The 21,356-nt window shown below is 41.5% G+C and overlaps 1 protein-coding gene across 6 annotated transcripts in view; it reads right to left on the reverse strand.

Moving 5' to 3' along the window:
- MAPK8IP3 (mitogen-activated protein kinase 8 interacting protein 3) overlaps positions 1-21,356 on the reverse strand; it is a 79,567-nt gene that overhangs the window by 6,010 nt on the left and 52,201 nt on the right. For 5 of the 6 annotated variants that reach the window (XM_018552362.1, XM_018552360.1, XM_018552361.1 and 2 more), the window contains 14 exons: positions 19,998-20,168; positions 15,927-16,086; positions 14,152-14,247; positions 13,844-14,002; positions 12,643-12,808; positions 10,209-10,394; positions 8,908-9,091; positions 7,983-8,102; positions 7,369-7,449; positions 6,191-6,258; positions 5,921-6,069; positions 5,422-5,593; positions 4,479-4,592; positions 574-612 (listed from right to left, as the gene is read on the reverse strand). In XM_018552362.1, the coding sequence (XP_018407864.1) occupies positions 574-612; positions 4,479-4,592; positions 5,422-5,593; positions 5,921-6,069; positions 6,191-6,258; positions 7,369-7,449; positions 7,983-8,102; positions 8,908-9,091; positions 10,209-10,394; positions 12,643-12,808; positions 13,844-14,002; positions 14,152-14,247; positions 15,927-16,086; positions 19,998-20,168 (1,865 nt within the window). The remainder of the gene's footprint in view (positions 1-573; positions 613-4,478; positions 4,593-5,421; positions 5,594-5,920; positions 6,070-6,190; positions 6,259-7,368; positions 7,450-7,982; positions 8,103-8,907; positions 9,092-10,208; positions 10,395-12,642; positions 12,809-13,843; positions 14,003-14,151; positions 14,248-15,926; positions 16,087-19,997; positions 20,169-21,356) is intronic. The other variant, XM_018552363.1, reaches the window with a different exon arrangement.

Here is a 21,356-nt window from a genome sequence, read left to right on the forward strand (position 1 = left end):
ACACAGTTCAGCAGCGGCCGCGGCGCATTTCCCCTCACAGCCGCTGCGGAGCTGTGTCAGATGGACAGGGCTGACAGGTAAGAGATCTCAGACCTGCCCACTATAGAGAGTCTATGGTGGGCTCTGCAGGGTCACTCGCCGGTGGGCTCTGCAAGTGGCATAAGTAGGAATCACAGGGCCCCATACAAAATTTTGCTATGGGGCCCTGTGATTTCTAGTTACGCCCCTGGATGCATGGGAACAAGTGTGCCCATGTCCCAACTTGGTTGGCAGTTGCAAAGGAAGCTTAGCGAAAACCCAAAGCACTCTGGAGGCACAGCCGTAAAAATAAAAGGTATGTGCTCAGATTGTGGCTATATTTAAGTGGTTCAAGCTGCAATGTCAATCATGACTGTTGAGAAAAAGGTTGACTACGACAACAGGTAATATGACACGGTCGCTGTTAATGAATGACATCCCTCCACCAAAACCCACAGACATGATCGGCACAGTGGCCTTGTCAACACCAACGATGAACAGATGAGGATGGAGAAAGATGGGATGAGCTGAGACAGAGACAGGTCCTGGACTTACCCCTCAGCCCCAGCAGCTGCCCCCGATGTAGGACTACCGCTAGTGGAGGTGGAAGGGTGGGAAGGAGATTGAAGGAAAAGGAGGTAGAGAGGGAAAATTGGGGGAAGGAAAGGGATAAAGCATGAAGAACACAAAAAATAAGAAATTATTGGCAGGACTTTCAGGGTGGAAAAATTCTATCTTGGGATTAAGATGTAACATTCCCAGGTACTACTAGACAGTGATAATATATCGAACATACAGCATAATACAATCTGTTTTCTGAAAAATAAGTGCCTGTGTAACTAACCATAAAAATAAAAAGTATACCACCACCATCATTGTTTTCAAGCATGTTAAAGAGAACCTGTCAGGAGACAAACATGGAAGCTGCCATTGCTGACTTGAACTATAGGGGTCAGCTTGGAGTATGACAGCTTCCCTTCAAACTGTAAGTGTCTCAGGGGGAGCAGGCCAGCAGAGACATTTCCTTGCCCAGCTACATACTCCAGTTCCTCTTAGGGGGTGCCCACAGCCATACAGCTAATAAACATAACCCTTTCATTATTTTATGGGTCTACCCCATAGCCTCCTTTCCAGCTGAATGCAAATGGTAAAGCCCATCATACAAGGCCCCCATAACTCGGCATATGAGGAGGAATTGCACGTCAGGATTGCTATAGTGCTCACCCACCTTAGAGAGTAATTATAGTAATCCCATGCAAAAACCTTATTTACAATTAGGATTGCCACCTGTCCGGGATTCACCCGGACAGTCTGGGTTTTGAATGCTGTGTCCAGGTTTCATCGAAGCAGAAACCCAGGACACATGATGTCAGGCAGACAGGGACAACCAAAATTAAGATAGTGGCTACTGGCCCCCCACTGAAAATAGTCTCAACTGTGATATTTACATATGAATGGGCGGCACTATTTACGTATGAATAAGCCATGACTCTTTCTCCCCAAAAAATGTCCGCGTGTCGCTAGAGTGTTCAGGATTTGCTTGAAGAAAAGGTGGCAACCCTATTTACAATCAACGGTCCTGCACAATGCAGGCCGCGATTGGCGCGCAGCCCCATTGATTTCAATGGTGCGGCAATCGCAGAAAAAAGGTAATTTTTTTGCAACACACGACTCGCGCCTGTTTTTGGAAGCACGGGCGGAATCGCGGCGGGAAACCGAGAGACCCGCATGACGCGACTGGGGTGCCATTAGAAAATAATGGCACCCACAGCGCGATCGGTGCACACCTAGGCGACTCCTGACCACGCGGCAATCCGCGCAGAAGCGTGCTCGATTGCCGCGCGGTGAGGTGTCGCCTAGGTGTGCAGCGGCCCTTAGAGGTATTGTACCTTCCCCAGCCTGTGACCAGAAAGTGCAAGGAGAAGCAGGACACCGATGAGCACATCCTTTTGCTCACTTCTACTATCAGCATGCGCCTTGCACCGAAGCAAACCCGATTAGCTCCTTGTGCTGCTTCTCCCTCCCCCTCTATAAGCTCTGCCGCACAGACTGTATAGTACAATGCAAGAGGGAGTCAAATTAAGGTATATTTGTCTGGAGTTCACCTTCAAACTGGCATCATGGGGGGTAAATAGGCCGCAATGCACCAAAAAAATAATGATGTGCCCTGCCCACGAATAGCAATTTCAATTATTTGTTCCATAAAAAATTGTACCCACCCATGGAATTTACCCCCAGCCCACTCTGTGTCCGATGCAAGCTCTGTTTCAAACACTTCTTTGACATTTGAGAATCATGGTGCCAGTGGAAGTTTATTATACATTACTTTATGAAAATGGACCCTAACTTTAATGGTGGCAATTGCAGCTGCTTCTCTGCTGTTCTGTTCTCTTGTGGGGGAATAGGGTGAAGGAACCCTGTGTAATACACAAGTTTGCCCTTGCACAGGGCTGAGGACTCTCTGCCCTTACCCATGTGATAGCGCTGGGTCCCCGAGTGACCACTTGGCCCCTAAATATCCAAACACTGACTGCATCTGATTGGCAATTTTCCACCTGGCTCCTTCAAAAAAAAGTTTATTGAAAAATGTTTATTGAAAAAAACTTTTGTTGAGGCAGGTTGTGCAGACAGGGCCACCCAAAGCTCAAAATTCAGCAGGTACCCGAATGTTCCCCCCTCCAGAAAGTAGTGGGAAAGTCACTTCCCTTCCCCATGCAAACAGAACAGGAAGGCATAGAAGGGATGGAGAGTCAATGAACCAGTGAGGATCAGCATGTGCAAATCACAGGTTGACAATAAAATGTTTTCCCCTTTTTTTTAACAAAGGTTTTTTTTTTATATGATATTTTTATACATTCAGGAGTATTTAATATTGGACTGCAATGAATAGTTATGCCGGAATAAAGAAACATGATTCCTTATTGGTTGATATAGGGTGTACTGCACTGTATATGTTTACTTACCATACTTACCTGTAACTTCACTCCAACATGGTAAAACCGCTCGGCCTTTCCGGCGCTAAACATTACTTACACATGCGTGTCACAGCTCCAAAAACTCGAATTGTCATCTAGGGGCCTACTGCTTTGGAAATCATTCTGTAACTACATATGACTCAGAAGTATATTGGTTTCTTGGGACACACAAGATAGTTTTTTTTTGTAATATTATTTCCCAAAAATGTTATAATTTTTTTATATATATATAAAAAAGGCAGAAATAAAAAAAAATATGCTTGTTTTCCATTTTGCCTAATGGCATTTATAGAACCAGTGTTACTGTTTGGCAGACTACGGTGCTTTTTGGTCCCATAGACTTCAATGGGAAACTTTGTGCAACAAAACAGGTGTGAACAGGGGCTATAGAAATGAATGGGATTCCTGGTCTTTAGCGCTTTGCTGCGCTTAGCTTTGAGTGACAAAAACGCGTAGGTTTTGTCGCTCAAAGCTAATTTGTGTGTCGGGGTACCCAAAAGTAATGCAGGTATGTTTTGGAGGCTCATTAAAATATAACCAAACTTTTTTTTTTTTTTTTAATTAGACAGAGTGGTCATGGTTTAGTTGCCCCAATTACCAATATCACCAGCAATGAAAGTGAGTTGCCACCAGAACAGGAATAGTGGGTATATCTCCCAATGGAGACACTTTCTCCTGTGACAACAGTCTTAGAGGGGAAATCCGTCACATTGGAAAGATATCCTTTCATTTCCTGCTGAATCTACAGGACAGGAAGTGAAAGAAAATGTCCCTAGTGAGACATAGATGGTTAAAAAAAACTTGATAGTGGTTTTAACTCTCCTCTACTCTATCCAAAATGAAAAAAGGTTTGGCTTTAGATATACTTTAAGGACCCATTCAAAAGAAAGGGCTACCTTTGAAAATGCTGCCTATTGGAGAGGCGGTTAGTGATGTCACCAATATTGTAAATCATTTCACGTCATGTATTTTTAAAAGATACTCCATATAGACACCACACAATTCTTCTAATAACTTTATCAGTCAAAAAAACCTCTTCTGGCCACCTCCCTGGTTTAGTTTTAGTTTATGGGGGAGGCTTGAGTTTCCATTGACTACATCACCTTAAGCAGTGAGAATGCCCCTATTCACCACCACTCTGCATTCCCTATTGACCTTATTCCTTTTTGACCACCACTCTGATTGGACAGTGGAATGGCAGCTGGCATAGCTTTGCCATAGAATCAGAGAAGGTCAAGCCTCGGCCACAAAGTAAAACTAAATCAGAGAAGGGCGAAGAAAATGTTTTTGGTGCTTTTAAATGTAATATCTTGTGATATCCACTCTAAGCCAGGCCTCTTATTTTTAACAGATTACAACAGTGTACGGCTACACTTTAACTACAATGGTTTAACGTTTTCTTCCCCATCTATACACACTCTTGCCATTTAATCCAGTTAGCCATTTAACTTAAACCATAAACAAAAAATATCCTTCACAACTTACTCTCTGTGAGGGGTATTGAGATGACCACTCCATTTCCGGTTCCCACCCAGAGGCGATTGCCGGCAATAAGAAGAGCTGTGATTCGCACAAAGGAGAACCCTAATTTTCCAGTTCCTGATTGTGAAAGAGAATAGAATAGAATGATTCCAAATAGCACGAATGGATAATACTTACTTTTATTTGTTGTATATTATAACAATGTGTAATTAGAGAATAACAGGTCATAACAGGTCAATAACAGGTCAATAGCATGTCTGAAAGAGGAACTATGCAACTTATAGCAACCAATCTGTCTCTTGTTTTTATCGCCTGCGCTAGAAAGCCTAACTAAAGAATATGATGGGTTGCTATGGGCAAAACAGGCAGTTTTGTTACATATTTTTATAAGGGATTCTTTTAATCCTTAAAGGTAAACTGCTTATACAGTTCATGCATTCATATGAACAGACCTAGTTGTTGCAGCTATATAGGGCATTCTGTCATGACAGAGACACTCAACGCAGATCCTCCCTCTGATGTGTTTTGCACACTGGGGTTGGTACTGGGGCCTAATCATAGAGCTCTAAGATTAGGCCTAAGTAGCAGGTGAAACACATCAGAGGGAGGACGTGGGTGGAGTGCCTTTGTCATTGCTGGCAATATACATTTTTTTGTACACAAGGGATCAGCGCTGTGCAGCTTCATTACTTTTGTATGGAGCTGTGACATGAGTTGATCAATTCTGACCACCCATACAGCCATAAGAAGCCATATTTTACTGAATATAGAGGAAACAGACCCTTAGTATTGAGCTGAGGTTGTATAATATGAAAGTGAGTGGGGTAATGATGATTGTGCTGGCAGTGGCTCTAGTAGTCAAGACTAAGAGCATTAACCCCATGCTCTGGGCATGGTCAGAAGCAATGCAATCCCTCTTATGGAGATAAAATCTTAGACCACTCACCTAACATTTTACTGACATAAGGCTCAATGTCCACATCCTGAAGGTGTTGGTGGGTGTGCGCATGGTACAACCTGAGCGTGGAATCTAACCGAATCGATACCCACACTCCGTCTCCGATCCAGGCTAGCTGTCGCACCTGGCTCTCCCTTCGAGGATGAGCATCAAATGACTTCTGCAAACCAAAAAGAAGAAAATAAATAATAACAAATGACTTTTCATCCTGCGTTGAAAAAGTATTCTACAGGTATGTTTACGTTAGCAAACACTAGGCAAAACCAATAGTTACTTAACTATCTTCTACATGTCCAAGATTTCCATACAGTAAAATGGCCTCTTGACCTCTAAGCTTCATTCTAAAGGAAACCCCATCCCAAGCTGTATATATGATTAGGTAATACACCTATATTAGAAGCAAAATTCTCTGACTGCCTAAATAACCCGACCCATACTACCACCATGATGTATTGGGCTCTATGGTTGCGTTGTCTTCTTTGGTTACCTCTATCTGCATGGTTTTGGGTTGAATCACGTGTATTTTGTTCTTATATCCACACCAGACTCTGTCATATACTACAGCCATGCAACGGATGGAATGATGTGTGTGTCCGAGGTCCATCAAGTGGTAATTACTGAGGTCCCATTGTCGGTCTTCAATATAAAGAAGAAAAGAAAAGATTATACTCAAGCAGCAAAGATATTAAGAGGCATTCAATCTTGTCTGAGTTGTCTGAGAACAATTGAAAACGTAGCAGGAGAGAACTGCTATTACCTTCTCCCCGGTGGAAAATGGCCAATGTCCCGTCTGCTAGAGCCACCAAAACCCGTCCTTTGACATGCCTGAAAGAAGGAAGATTGAGAGATGAAGAAAATGAGAGTTTTATACTTATTAGACGTTTCTAGTGTCAGAACCACATGCCCTTATACAAGCCACGTGGAATACACCATCAAACCTTGACATGCCTGTGAATTATGCCAGCACTCACATCTACAATTCCAGTTCCATGTTTTTTTAATGAACTATATCATCCAGTTAGTTATCTATGAATAACATAACTATTTCCCTTTCCTGCAGCTTAAAAAATATTTTGTCCTTTACATGGGCACATAAAAGAACATTTCCTTTTGCCACATTTTTTGAAACGTACATATGTAAGTAACTTAATACAATGTGCACAAATGTGCTGTCAACCCATATCAGCACCACTCCCCCAACACACACACTGTCAAATGCCATGATGTTATTGGAATTTACAGGGACGCAAGGATTGATTCGAAAACTTTAATCACACACAGCACAAGGTCTCTGCACTTTAGCACTGTTGTTACCTAAGAAGTACTTACAACCAGGTCAGGTTCTTTTACATCCTGGTGCCCATCCAGCAGCCTGGGGGCCACATAGGGCCATAGCACATATTGTGGTGCCCCCAGTGCCCCTGCAGGCATTAGTCTGTGTTTTCCTTACCTAGTTGCTTACTCAAGCCAGTAAAGTAAAACGATTTTTAAACTGGCTCTCAGTAAAAAAAAAAATGGTTTGGTTTATTTCCTTTCACACTAGCTTAGCTTTTCTGGGTTGCCCATCCCTTTTCTAATAGATCTTGCTGAAAGAAATATCAAATGCGGCAAAGGTAATTTTTAAGAGGGTGAAGGGAGCATAAATGTGGCAGCATTACTTGTAAAGGGGTTACAAGAAGTTGTAATAGCAGTGACTTGTAGCAGTCTCATGTACCATGTCTCCAGTTTACTGTCATCTACTAAAGCACATCCTCAATCTCCAACAACTCCTATAGCATGTCTGTAGTCTCTGACCATCTCCTGTTGCATGTGTCCAGCTTGGACACGTGGGAGGTAACGTGGGAGGTAACAGGCTCCACCACAACTACCAATAGCCATGAATGGCCTGTCAACACCAATGCCCTTCTGATAATAAAATGACTAGTATGTACTTACACAAGACTCAATACTGAATCCTTTAGCTTTATAGAATGCAGACACTTCTTCCAGTTGGAAACTGCTGAGTGAACATACAGCCTGAAGGGTGAAAGGGATTATTCATTAGTGGTTTATACAAATACAAACTCTTGTCAAGTGTTGAACTTTGATATCAGCCACACTCACGATTAATTAACAAGAGAGCACAAAAAGCAGTGGTGGTCAGCACATCCAGTTTCCTCTTTTTTTTAATAAATCAGAACAATGAAAGATGACTGGTTTCTGCAGGATACCGTGCTTTACCTGCTGGAAGTACTGAAGGGCACACTGCATGTAAGCACAGGTCTGCACATCTATCAAAGTGCATACAACTGCTTTTTTGGTCCATTTGTGTGCCTTGCAGTAACCTCTACACATCATGGAGGATGTACGCAGGTCCGCAGACAGCTGCTGATAGCTGTCAGCAGAGAAGAGCAAGCGTGAAGTTTCAGTTCTTCATGCCCGTGTAAGGGCAGTCTTATTGAAGAGAGGCCAATGTTTGGGGGTTTTTTTTTCAATCCAAAGTATAATCATGAAATGCATTATTTCAACTTGCAACCGAAAATTGTGTTGCCCTTCTTATGCTGACATACCAGCCATTTTGTGCTCCAAGCCACATTGTGGGTGCTGCACTTGTGCCTGCAGAAGTCTCGTTGCTTGGCTCTGCCTCTTGCTGTGCTGTATTTACTTCTGGCTTTAGATGTCCATTTTCACTAAAAATGGGAAGAAAAGAATAAGCAAATTACATCTTCCCACAAAACATTCTAACACATTCTCCTTTCAAGTGAATGAAAACCTCTCAATGAACTTCTCATATTTTCCCCCTTTTGGTCTGGAAAATATATGATTTGTCATATAATTTAAGACATCTAAAATACCAAATTATATTAAAAAGCACTGTTTATCACTGAAAGGAAAAAAAAACTAAAGAGTTTACATGGACACTACACTGAGTGGCCAGATTATTATGACCACCCAGTACTTCGTTGGGCCACGAGATGACTCCACGAGATGACTTCATTGGGCCGCCTCGAGACTCCACGAGATGTTGAAAGGTAATGCGAGGAATCTGACACTGCACTGTTGCCCTTCTGTTGTCTTGTACCAGTCTTGCCACTCTCCGTTCTGCCCTAACATTGACTAGTCGCTGACGGCCACAATTCGCATGTTCAGACCCAGATTTTCGGCTGACAGTCCGGTCTTTAAACACTTTAACAACAGCTGCTCTTGAACATTTAACGAATTCTGCTGTTTTCCTGATACTCACTCCATGGCACCGGGCGCCAACAATCATCCCACGTTTAAAGGCTGTTAAATCGCGTTGTTTACCCGTATCTTCAGAAAAAATCACTTCTACTATCGTGGTAAACAACCTGCTTCCCTATTTATAATGGTCTGGCCCTCTAGCAACTTCAGCGCGAAATTATAGCTAATTATAGCTAATTTGCCTGCAAACGTCAGGTGGTCATAATAATCTGGCCACTCAGTGTATAAGTGAACCTTTTACATTGTCTGTACCTGCAGAGCCTGCCATTGGCCACAGGTGCCGGGTCAGTGAAGACATGCTCTGTGAGAGTCCCTGATCGGACCTGTGATGGTTCTGCTTCGCTGGTGGCGGCTTCTGATACCTCGAAGGCTTCCGTAGCTTCCTCTGCTGATTGGTGCTGGTTGAGTTTACCATTACTGGTAGTGGAGACCTCCCCTGAGGGAAAGATGGCATTATCACTATTATCACAGTACTGCTGAAAAACTCATGGCTCAGATAAAGACAATCTAGAGGCTGGAGCAAATATTGGAGTGCCCTTATCGTTAAATAATCCATGAGTTTTGAACCGAATTTCAGTGGGGGGTTAACAGTCTGTACTAGATTTTTATTACTGTTCATATTATATCTTTTAGATTGTAAGCCCTCACGGGCAGGGCCCTCCTTACCTTCTGGTCCTGAATTGTGTTGTGATTGTTATGTCTTCCTTATATTGTAAAGCGCTGCGCAAACTGTTGGCGCTACATAAATCCTGTATAATAATAACAGTGACTAATAGGTAGCAATACTGATCACTGTGACTCTAAAGCTAGCCATACATGCATAGATTTATCTTGTCAGCCTGAGGGTTGTCGAAGTTTGTCGAGATGGGTGGTGCTCACAGGGCCGCCACAGCTTGAAATTCAGGCTGTGTATGGCTGCATTAAGAAATATTTCCTATTTTCTTGAATTTTTCTTGCCTTTAACCTTTTCTTTTCCTCATTTTTGTCCTTTTCTTCCCTTTCCTTGATCTCCTTTGCATTAGTCCCCTTTTCTTGCTTTCCTGTTGTTTCCATTTTGTTGTTTCTTGCTTTTGTGTTTTCCTTCAGTTGTCTTGCTCTTTCCATCCTTTGCTCACTCCCCTCCCTCTCCTCTCCTTTTACCTTTCTGTGTCTTTGCTTTTTCTTTCCCTTTGCCTTCCTTCCTTTCTTTTATTTTCCCATATATTTACCTTACCTACATTTTATTTCCCATTTTATGTCCCTATTTTACTCCTTCTTTAATTTCCTCCTTTCTTCTTGTATTTTCCTTTTCACTTTTTCTTCCCTACTCATTGTTTTGCCCTCCTTTTTTCTCTGATTTTCCTTTTTTCTGCATCTTCAATTGAAAATATTACCCAAACCTCGAATGGCAATAAACAACATATCATAGTGGGGACATTTAGTATACTCCTGTTTTTTTTGACCTTTCTGATGTTTATGTCCCGAATATCACCAGCCACTGCTGCTCCTAGCATATGAGGTAATGAATCTTGTGCTCAGCATTCACTGGAATGTGGAGATTATGAACCACTAACCCTGACTCTTGTCCAGTACTGGGGTATCACCCCGAGAGGAACAGTTGCTTCGTGGCACATTGCATCTAGTGGCGCACCCTACAATGGTGATTCCTGCCAGGACCCCGTCAGTGTCACCTGAGTCCTCGGGGTTGACATCTCCCTCCAGAAATATCTCGCCCGGTGGGTAATCGCTGTCACTGGCAGCTGCAGAACACAAAGTTACAGGTTAGGAAGAAGTAAAATGACTTAAAGTGATCTACTACACAATCGATAAAGTAAATATATTAATTATAATCATGAACTTCTAAACAACCAAAAGATAAGGGTGCAATGTTTTACAGGATTTAGGTTTTCATGCCATTAATCACTCCACTCTCCATTTCAGAGTGTGTTTATGTTGATAGTGGGCAGTAACGTGAGCCTGATACATGATGGGCTATGACTATCTAGAGACCTCCATCCACCTGCTACTTGAGAGCATATAAGCCACTAAGTATAGAAATACTTGTTACAGTATCATGTGAAGTATCTCAAACCACTAGACTTGTGCGCCGTCAAAAAATTTGTTCTGTTTCGAAATATCCGTTATTTCGTATTTCGTAATTCGTAACTGAACTCAATTCGGATTCGGATTCGTACGAAATACGAAATTTCGTTAGTGGCGGTTATATTTTCGTAACTTTACGAACATTCGTTATGATGAAGTTAAAAAGCAAAATACCTTTGTTAATATTGGAGTGGTAGTTGTTTTTTTTAATCCGAAATACGAATTCCGTTAACGGATTCCGTATTCCGAATTCCGTATTTTTTTTTCCGTATAAAAACTACCATCAACTCCAATATAAATGTACTTTGCTTTTTACCTTCAATATAACGAATGTTCGTAACGGAACGAAAATACGTCAACGGAATTTCGTATTTCCTACCTGTATTTGTAATGCAACTCTCAGCAGCAGAAGAGAACCTCTGATTGGTCAACCAAAACGAAATACGAATTCCGTTAACGGATTCCGTATTCCCGAATTCCGTATTTCGGACTTTAAAAAAAACTACCATCAACAGCAGCAGCGGATCCGTATCTCGGATTAAAAAAAAATCTTGTCATGCTGTTCAACCTCATTTACAGGGGTAATATTAGTTCCTGTTTCAAAGAAATTCGGATCCGAAATTCGTTAACGGAATTTCATATTTCGGATATAATTCGGAAACTGCCATTCGGATTTCGGATGCTCCGAAATTCGGAATTTCAGGAAAATTCGTACGAATTTCGATTCGTAACGAAACGAATCGCACATGTCTACAAACCAGTAATCAATCAAAGGTAGATGTAACTTTAGAACATCCTATACTGCCAGGATAGGGGACAGGAGGTGGTGTTGGGCAGAACTGACCAAGTGGATACCAGCCTGTAGATAACAATCAATAGATCCTTCATGAATAATTAATATTTTATCTCCTTACAGCTTATTTTTTATTTAAAGATATAGGAGTATTCATAGGAAGGTCTTAAAGGTGTCAGTCATCTAATATACCCAATAAACACACTTTTGGACAACAAATATTAGGAGTAAGCGAATGCGTTTCCTATGGACTCCGTCATCTCCCTCTAAATTCCATTAGAATATCTGCACTGCTGCAGTACAGATTCATTTAGGTCACAAGTTATATATTACAGTATGGTAGTTCAGACTCTTAAGCATAAAAACAGAATGACATAGGCTGCCTTTTTTCCCTAAAGTGTAAGGGCCTGTGTCGATGGGCTTTTGCTCGCTTCAAATGGGTTTTGCATTCCTGTACAAGTCTATGGGAATGCAAACCCGCTTGCAGCAAGTCAAATGCAAGCCAGAAGGTAGGCAACTGCAGGTCAAATGTTTCTGAATGAATGCACTACATTCTGAATGATCTCAGAAGAATCTCAAATTGATGTCAAACTGATGCCATGGACACAAGCCCAAAACCTGTCACATGCCCCAACTCCATCTTTTGGGCAAAAAAATACTTAGAGTCACAACTAGCATATGGATAAGTTACCAAAACATGTATATTTAAGTGGCTTTCAGAAGTGTTTTGTTCTGTTAAAAGTCAAATGTACGACCAACTAAATAACTGTTCTTCTCACTCTACTGGAAAATATCTCATAACAAAATGCCAATAGCCTTGATAAAGGCACCTCCCCATTTTGTTTTAGTTAGAGGAAAACAGACACATCGCTTTTTTACCACATTGATGGACAAAATCTACACTGACCTCATCATCTGCGTAGAAACCCCTCATTCAAAAAAAAATCACCAGTCTATAGGAAAAGAGTGCTTACAAGTAGAAATCTTAAAAAAGGTTTGCTAAAATCACAGCAACATATATAGTAGAACTTGGGGATGGATTATTTTTTATAGAAAAGATGGAGTGTTACTAAACAGATGGAAATGCAGATGGAAATGCAGCATTATCATACCAGGAATACTGGAAATGCACAGCACATGGGCATTGCAGACTGTGAACTGGTCTACCAGGGTGCCCGGCTGGTTGGCATCAATGATGACAACTTTGCTTGTAGACAAAGTGCTGGTAAGGATCCATACTCGGCTGGAGGTGGTATCAGCTTCATGAAGCTCCTTCGTCTGCAGATGGAATTGATCCAATATTAGACACATAACACACTATTTAAACCATAAATATACCATTCTCACAAATCTAATACTGTAAAGGCACTCGGATAATAAACCAAGGCTTCACTTCTTTTCTTCTGCTCTGTCTGCACTGGCATTGAAGTTACTATTTTGCTAAACTGAAAAGTACCATTATTTCTGTGTCAAAGTCTGTACAGCTCTGTCAATAAGTGAATACAGAATGTTTGCTTTTTACAGGCTACAGTTACCCCATAGCGGCAAGTAAAACTTGAGAATGCCCCATTGGGCAAAATGGGTACTTTGAAAGCATCAACAGTCAGAACAAACACGATAAGAGATACTGCCTGTAATGTATTATTTTGCTGCCCTACCTTACAATATTAGTTTTTCCAATACACTATGTAAAGTGGAGTTACAATGTCAGTGTAATTACTGTATATATTTATAGGGAAATGTCCATGATAAATTCATCTTTGTTAAATTTCAGCTTTGCATGGTACCATGCAAGTTGACTGATATTCTGGCTTCGTATATGTCTTAGAAACATCAGAGTTCCAATATGCCCACCTGACCTCCCAGTTCCATCTAACTGCTGTGGTGTACAAAGTCAAATGATAGTGTCACATACTTCCAATGGATTCTCCATAATGAAAATAAATAATACGGAGCCCAATTGCAAGACAGTGCCACCCTCATTATTTGCTTGTTTGAGGAGGTGGAGACTTAAAGTGGAAATAAGAAACCATCACATTGTAAGAGTGGCTAGTCAGCTATGTAACTGGTAATGTCAGATATTATTATTAATAACATTTTACAGGATTTATATAGCGCCAACAGTTTGCGCAGCGCTTTACAATATAAGGAAGATATTACAGTTACAATACAATTCAAAACAAGATGGCTAGGAGGGCCTTGCCCCTGAGATATGCCAAGAGCTACTAATGAGTTTTGTTCCTCTTAATGCTGAAACACATAACATTTTATAAGTAGGAGAGGTATCACTTGACCCATTTGCTTTGTTCTCACCTTCTTCTTCTCAGGTGACGTATGCGTGCTTTTGCTCTCCCCTTCCACTTCTGATTCAGTCGACAGAGGATCCCGACCAGTTACTGCTTTGACGCCAACTGCAGATTCATCCTCAACTGGCTTCCAACCAGTTAAATCCACTCCAGCTGCACACCACAACTATGAAAAACAACAAAAAGCCTTTATCATCTCAAAACAGAGGGGGCAATTTAATAAAGTCTTTGCCAGTTCTGGAGTTTTGGTTATGGCTATATCTAGAACTCCTGTGGCAACTATGGCTAGGCACCAGCAGACGGTTATGCTATTACCTTCATAGTGGGGTCTTTCTCCACAAGAGGCCTGCAGTAGACAGGCACTGGAACATTCTTCATGCGATTATCCTCTTGTCCTCCATTCGGACTCAGCTATCAGTTATCAAGACAAAACATGTGAAAGTTCTTTGAGGATTTATAAATTGTGTGAAGGGTAACTGAAGTATAAAGTGTGCCGTCACAGTTTAAGCTGGTACTTTTGTTGGGTAATTAGTTGGGGTGCTCAGCCAGATGGAACCAGCTCCAGCAAAAGTTCCAATAAATCAGAAAATCTGGTGGTATGCAGGAAATGTATAGTCTGGCACAGCATGTTTCGTCTGAAACACAAACGGTGTGGTTCACAAACACATTAGAGATAATCAGATGTCCTGTGCAACAATGGATTTATCCTGTGTTGGTGTAACTTCAAAGCAAACCTGTGCTATGGCCAACCACAAAACTGGCCTCTCCAGTGACTTGTATCTTACACAGGACTTTCTGTTCCTCTTTGTTGTGAGGTGAGTGCTGGGGAATTTTTGCATTGATCATACCTGATGATGCATATTCGGCAAAACACATTGTGGGACATTTATTAAGCAAATTAGCAACACAGTGTGATATAAATCAGTCTATATGACAGTTCTGTGTATTTGAGACCCGTGTACCTATGATCCTGGGAAGCCAACTGCAACAGATTTGCAAAGGTCTGTGACAGATTTATGACTGAACATGAGACAGGTTTTTATTCCACACAGACACACACACACACAATTAGGGAAGTGGTCAGGTTTTATTCTATCCCAGTGCTACTGTAGAGCAGCCGATGGAGGTATTTATAGGGGCGCATTTATCAATTAAGTGGCACAGCAAGACAATTCTAAATGGGAGCAGTGAGACAGATTGTGCCAGAAATGTACTACAAGATTACACTTTGAATGGTATCCTGATATCACTGCAGCATACCACATCGTAATGCATGTGTGTTGTGGTGCACTGCAGCAATAAAAAGGGGTATGTGTTTTTTTGTTCAAAATTCTAATGGGCCCACATACTTCCTACCTTTTGGACAATTATCTTTGCTATCCCCCCACTCCAGTCCCCAGTCACCAAAATAATATGTACCACCCCTGGCCACAACCTATGGATATGCCAAGTAACAAGGCTACTCTATTGTTATCTGTCTGTCCTCCATGCTGACAGCCCTAAGATCCCCCTTGTCTTTAGTACGCCCATTTAAATGTGTAAGCTGCACAATTTCTTTTCCCCCTGCAATCATATATAATCAAGAAGAACATCATAATTATTTTCTAGTCTCTTGAGAGGATCCAAGATATCCAGATACTGATTAAGCACACACCTCCCAAATGTGTCTCATTTAGAGGGACTGGCCCTCATTTGGAACAAACCCCCCTATCCCTCATTCCTCCTTGGTTGTCCCTCTTCTTGGTCTGATGTACAGATATCTATGGAAGTGTTCTAAATAACTACAAAAAGTGTTATTCTGCACTGAAACCTCCATCCTATCTCCTAATTATCTTGTTTGCTATTTTGAAAAAAAGTTAAAGGAAAATGGAAAACAACAATTCTGGGCTTAAGCCATCATTTTGTCATATACATTTTTATTGGCCCGCATCACTGGGGACATGGCAGGGGTGTGCCCATTCCCTAAATACATTGTGCTGGAAGATGTCCCTCTTTCTCATCTCAGAATTTTGGAGGTATTAAATGGCTGAATCCACTTCCTGTAAACAATAAGTCATCTCAAACCGATGAAGTGATGTTGAGCCACCAACCTGCTTGTACTTAGCAGGTAAGCTCCACCCACAAGCCTGCAGGCGACCGTCGTCATTGCGCACATGTTCCCGCACTTGGCGGTACTGCTCCCGTTTCTGCTCACGGCGAGCTGAGGATGCGCAGTCGCTGAGGAGAGAAGCCACAGTGTTACTTCTCAATCTAGAAAAGAAGAGAGAGGGAGAGGGTGCAGAGCGTCAGGGGGGAGAGCAGAAAGCAAAGCAGCAAGCGTTACAGGCAGTGCATGAGCAATGTTCCTAGTAAGCAGAGTGACCTGGAAATGAAAGAATCACAAGATTATCCCAATGGGAGCTTCACAATGAAGGGCTGCATTGCTGGACTGCTGTTTACTGCAACCTTTATTTTTGAGATGAACCTGTCAGCCTGTTTATTGTGACACCTACTCAATTTTACACTTGTTAAAGGAAACTGGCTGACTAAGAGCAGACACCAAAGGGCCTGCTTTGGGCTTATGCCGATGGCATCAGTTTGACACCAGCTGGAGATGGTTCTGAGATCATTCAGAACAGTGGCGGAGCTAAGGAACAAAGGGCCCTGGTGCAAGATTTTTTTTGGGCCCCCCCCCAAATAAAAAAAACCGGGACCCGGCAGAGCCAAGCAGAGACCCTGCTGAGCCTAACAGAGATCCCACAGAGCCCATCTGAGAGTGAGCCTGCATAGACTCTCTATGGTGGGCTTTGCAAGGTCTCAGGTGGGCTGGTCAGGCTCCCTTTACCAAGAATTCATCAACGTCCGAATGTCCTCCTTGTGACCTATATTTCACTTGCTTCAAGTGGGTTTTGCATTCCTATAGACTTTTATGGGAATGCACAACCCATGTGCAGCAAACAAAAGCCCTTTCATGCCAACATAAGCCTTGAGATGCCCACTACTATCCTTATAGACTCTTCCGTGCCCTTGTCTGATTTTGTTTCACTTTGTTACTAGGCCTGACTTTTTAGACTTTGCAGTGTGGTATCTGCCTTAGTCATCATGCTTGCTTAAAAACATTAAAATGGAGCACAAGTATACTTCATACATTTAAAAGTCCTGCCTCAGAGTAGGTACTACAGAGTGTCAGCGATTACCTTTATTGCCCCAAACCCAATTCCTGCACTGTTCCAATTTAGTTCCTCTTTATTACTAGAAAGCTGACTTCTGAGATGATCCTTGGCTCACTGCCATCTCATTGTCAAGTAAGAACACTTCATTGGCCATTAAAGTATATGTCCAGGCAAAACTTTTTATTTTGTTTTGTAAGAAGTAGAAGAAGGAAGAGAATCTCTGCTTGACTTTACTGCCATCCTGGGCTCCGTTAGCGAGATTTCTCCTCACCTACTGTTACATTTTCACCGGGACGTGAAGGAGAATCTCCAACAGCAAACTTATGTAAGGGAGTAGAACCTCAGGCAACTTTCTATTGCTGAGACCTTCACCTTTCACACCTTAAAGCGACACAAAACTCAGACGTTGAATCTTGGGAGCTTGGAGTGGTGACTACTTTACAACACACACAGGGACCATGGGGAACAAAGTAACCACCCTCCAGATGGAAGGACAGTGTCAGCACCAATTCAGATATGATTGGAGGGTCTGCAGCCAAGTGATGCACAAATAAGATACATTTTGTACTTGAATGTATTTTTAAGATTAAAGTTCTGAGTTTATGGTCACTTTAAGGAGGGTGTATGGCCAACAAAGATACCGTAACAATAGATACCTTTCTCAAGGTTATATCTATCAGGGGGACCAAAGTGTCTCTGAAACGTCTGTGTTTTATAACTTTTACTGCACAAGCCATGCTATCATTACAACAAAGATCCCAGTAAGACTGTGAGATCTGATTTTTGGTGTGCTGGTCTCTTTTGCAGCATTGTTGCAAATTTCCCTTCATTCCCTGTCTGGTGAAACTTTGTTACCCTGACATTAAAGCAGAACTACAATCTCCTATCTCTTAAAGCCAAGGAAGGTACCATCTTAGCTTCCATTTGGATTGTAGTTGCCATGGTGCTGCACATGTGATCAGCTATAAAACCAGCCTTTTGTTGGCTAGAAAGTTCGGTTGAGAGCTGAAAAAAGCACACTGACAACCTTGACAGTTGGCATGCCTTAAAAGGAACTATTTTGGAAGATATTAAATTCGTGGGTTAAGTTTTTCTTTAAATGAAGGAACATTTCTCTAGCAGAGCCCTAGATATTAGTGTAAACCCCGCAGAATTTGTACTCATTTTGCACTCTATCCAAAATGAAAAATACATTTTGACTAGACATACACTTTAAGGGCATTAGACAGGGCACCTGCAGGTAGGTGGGGCTTAGCCAAAAAGACAAAGAAGTAAGCTTACCAGTAACAAATTATAACTAAATCAGAGAGGTGCACAGAGAAAGGTTTTATTGCTAATAAAGGTAATGGCAGACAATATCTGTAGTACCTGGACCTTGATACACTGACAGGTTCACCCGAAAATATTCATCTCCACATCACCGAGATTAGTAGGAGCAGTATGCACGAGCTATGGGCAAGCAGCAGGTGTAAATGCAAAGGCTGTGTTATGGTGTAATCAGAAACTGTGTTTGTAAGAAGTGACCCTACTGGACATTCTCGCTGGGTTGGATTAATGCTATTATTACGTGCAAACCATGGCACACACCTTTTTGCTTTTGTATTATTTGTTAGTAGCGTACACATTGCAGGTTAAAAAGGAGTGAATGGTTAGTTCAATGGGATTAATTAAGGAAGGAAGGCTGCTTACAAAAAAAGAAAGGAAATGCTTTGGTCATAATTATAAATAGAAATAAACAATTCCTTAATTTATCGCTAAAATTACACATGGAAAATAATCTTACATCATAGATTTTGAAGTATGTGAAAAGAACCTCACAAACGTTATTTTAACAATAGGGTAACATATACAGAAATATGTTGCAGTACGAAGGAATTCTGTAATGAGAAAAATGTTTAGGTTGCTATTTATGTTCCTTATTTCCTTCTGAAAATACTGGTTGACTTGCTGGTATTCTGACTTGTATGCTCTTTCAGGATAGGGCTTCACATGTGGTTGTATCCTAAGAACAAACAAGAATCGGCAAAGCTCAAACTCCACGCTGATTCAAAAGCTCTTCTAGGGGGCATTTGGGACCCCTGCAGAGACCTCTGCTTACTTAACCCTTACAGATAGCAAGGGTTTTGCAGCATGCTGGCAGAGGACAGTTTTTTTCAATGTAGGCTGTGGCTGCTTTCTAAAGACAATACATTGTAAGACTTTTGTTTGATGCACCTGGAATGTATTTAACTCATTTAAAGCCCATCAACAAGCACAATAAGCTTACTGGTTTTAAATTAGTTGAACACTCCATTTCCTCTAAAGCTGCCTGTTGTAATGTACTTCTATCTTTACCCCCACAAATTGTATTATTTACATGGGGGTGGAAGTCCAGCTCCAGCAGTACTTCTGTGCCCGTTATAGGTCTCATAGGTCCCAGCGCTATGGCTCCATCTCCACCTGCCGCTCCTCCTGGCCATTCACAAAATGAGGTCAGGGGGTATATATTTTGTTAATGGTAAGGAGGAGAGGGAGGTAAAGATGTGAGAATAGTGCTGGGGTCCAGCACTTATAGCTGGAGCCAGGGCTGTCCCTATAATGAGGTAATGAGGCAGCCTGAGGTTGTTGCCTCAGATGGCATCTCATTGGGTCTTTTCTGTCCATAGCTTCCCAGGTTGCCAAGAGAAGGAAATGCAGCGGGAGCTGGACTTTCACCAACCGGTAAACAATAACATTTGCGGGTGGAATGAAGAAGCTAGTGTACAATATGGCAGGTGGCTTTAGAGGAAACGGAGTGTCCAAGTAATGTAGCTCCCAGATTTCTGCTTTAAACTGAGAGTTTTGTTGGGCTTCAAAGCGCAACTCCAGCCAATAGAGTATAGAGTAAGGTGAGATGTTATCAAGTTTTTATTTCTATTTGTGACCCCATCAAACCTTTCTCTATCCCAAACAAAATGAAACGTTTCGGCTGGAGTTGGGCGTTAAGGCAATATGTGTACAGAACTGTAGTATCAAAGACAATGAACTTACTCATCAGGGAAGAACTCTATGGTGCGTCCTCCTGTGGATATCTGGCACATGGTGTGGCTGCGACGTTGGCTAAACCCAGCTGGTGTTGGGGACTTGTAGTGGATGTTGACAGAGGGGTAGCTCCTCTTTGAAGGAGGAGGGCTGGATGATGAACTGAATAATCTGCTGAAGCTAAACACAAAGAAAGAAGAGTAAATAAACACAAAATAGAAAATAAATGCCCCTTTTTTTAAAAGTCAGTTTTACACTCAACAATAATTATAGGCAATGCAAAAACATTATATTGTGTACATATCGTGTTTTCTTTTTAAATATTTGTGATTGTTAGATACATGAATATACATTGGCACACCAATGCTTACATCAAAACAACCTTGTATTACCTACATTACATTTGATACATTTGTCACATGTTATGAGGAGATCAGGCTTCATTCTCATAGACAAAATGACAGAACCCATGGGATTTATTGTCCTATGAACTGAAGCTCTGTACCAGCAATTCTGTACTAGATCAGCGTTTCTCAACATTTTTCAGTCATGGCATTTCAAATTATGCAAATTTTGAGGCACCCCAGTCTAAAATGTAAAAAAAAAAAATGTAAAAAAGTATAAAATGACACATGGTTTCCCCCCCAGGAAAAAAATAAATACCATTCCCTTATCCTAGACAGGGGTCTGGTATGGATTTCAAGGGTGGGCTCCAGGCCAAAACAAAAAGAAAAGACAACATAGAGTTTCCCCCGTAGCATCAAAAGTTCCCTCCTTTCACATCAGAAGCCGTCCTTCACATCAAAGTCCACCCTTTAGCAAAAAAAATTGAAGGCACCCCTGACAAAGCCAAAAGGCACTCTGGTTGAGAAAGGCTGCACTAGGCTAAGAATCAACCTTACATAAAATCCTTTTTATTACAATGTTTAAAAATACAAAAAAGCCTAAACATTAACAAAATCAAATTGACCTCCTAGCCTTGACCCACTGTAACCTCATATGGTTTCCAATCAAATTTTTGTTATCAATCAAAAACAATTGTACACATTGATATCTAGCATGGAATAGGATTATAATAAAGGAGATGGGGAAGGGTTTTTTATTGACATGTTTTCTGGATCAAAGTCCACTTCCTCAGGCGATAGGAAGTAATTCAATTATTCAATTTGATTGGACACCCTATGAGGAGTACAATGGGTTAAGGCTAGGAGGTCAGTTTGGTTCTGGTCATTTTTAGCCTCCTTCGTATGCTTTTGGTTTGGTAAAACTTTTTTAAACATTCTAATAAACAAAGTATTTTATGTAATGCTAATTCTGAACTTCAGTTTAACATTTGTATAGTGTCAACATCCAGTGGCGTAACCAGAG

This window comes from Nanorana parkeri, unplaced genomic scaffold (assembly GCF_000935625.1).
Source record: "Nanorana parkeri isolate BGI_ZX_2015 unplaced genomic scaffold, ASM93562v1 scaffold85, whole genome shotgun sequence".
NCBI classification, from domain to species: domain Eukaryota; kingdom Metazoa; phylum Chordata; class Amphibia; order Anura; family Dicroglossidae; genus Nanorana; species Nanorana parkeri.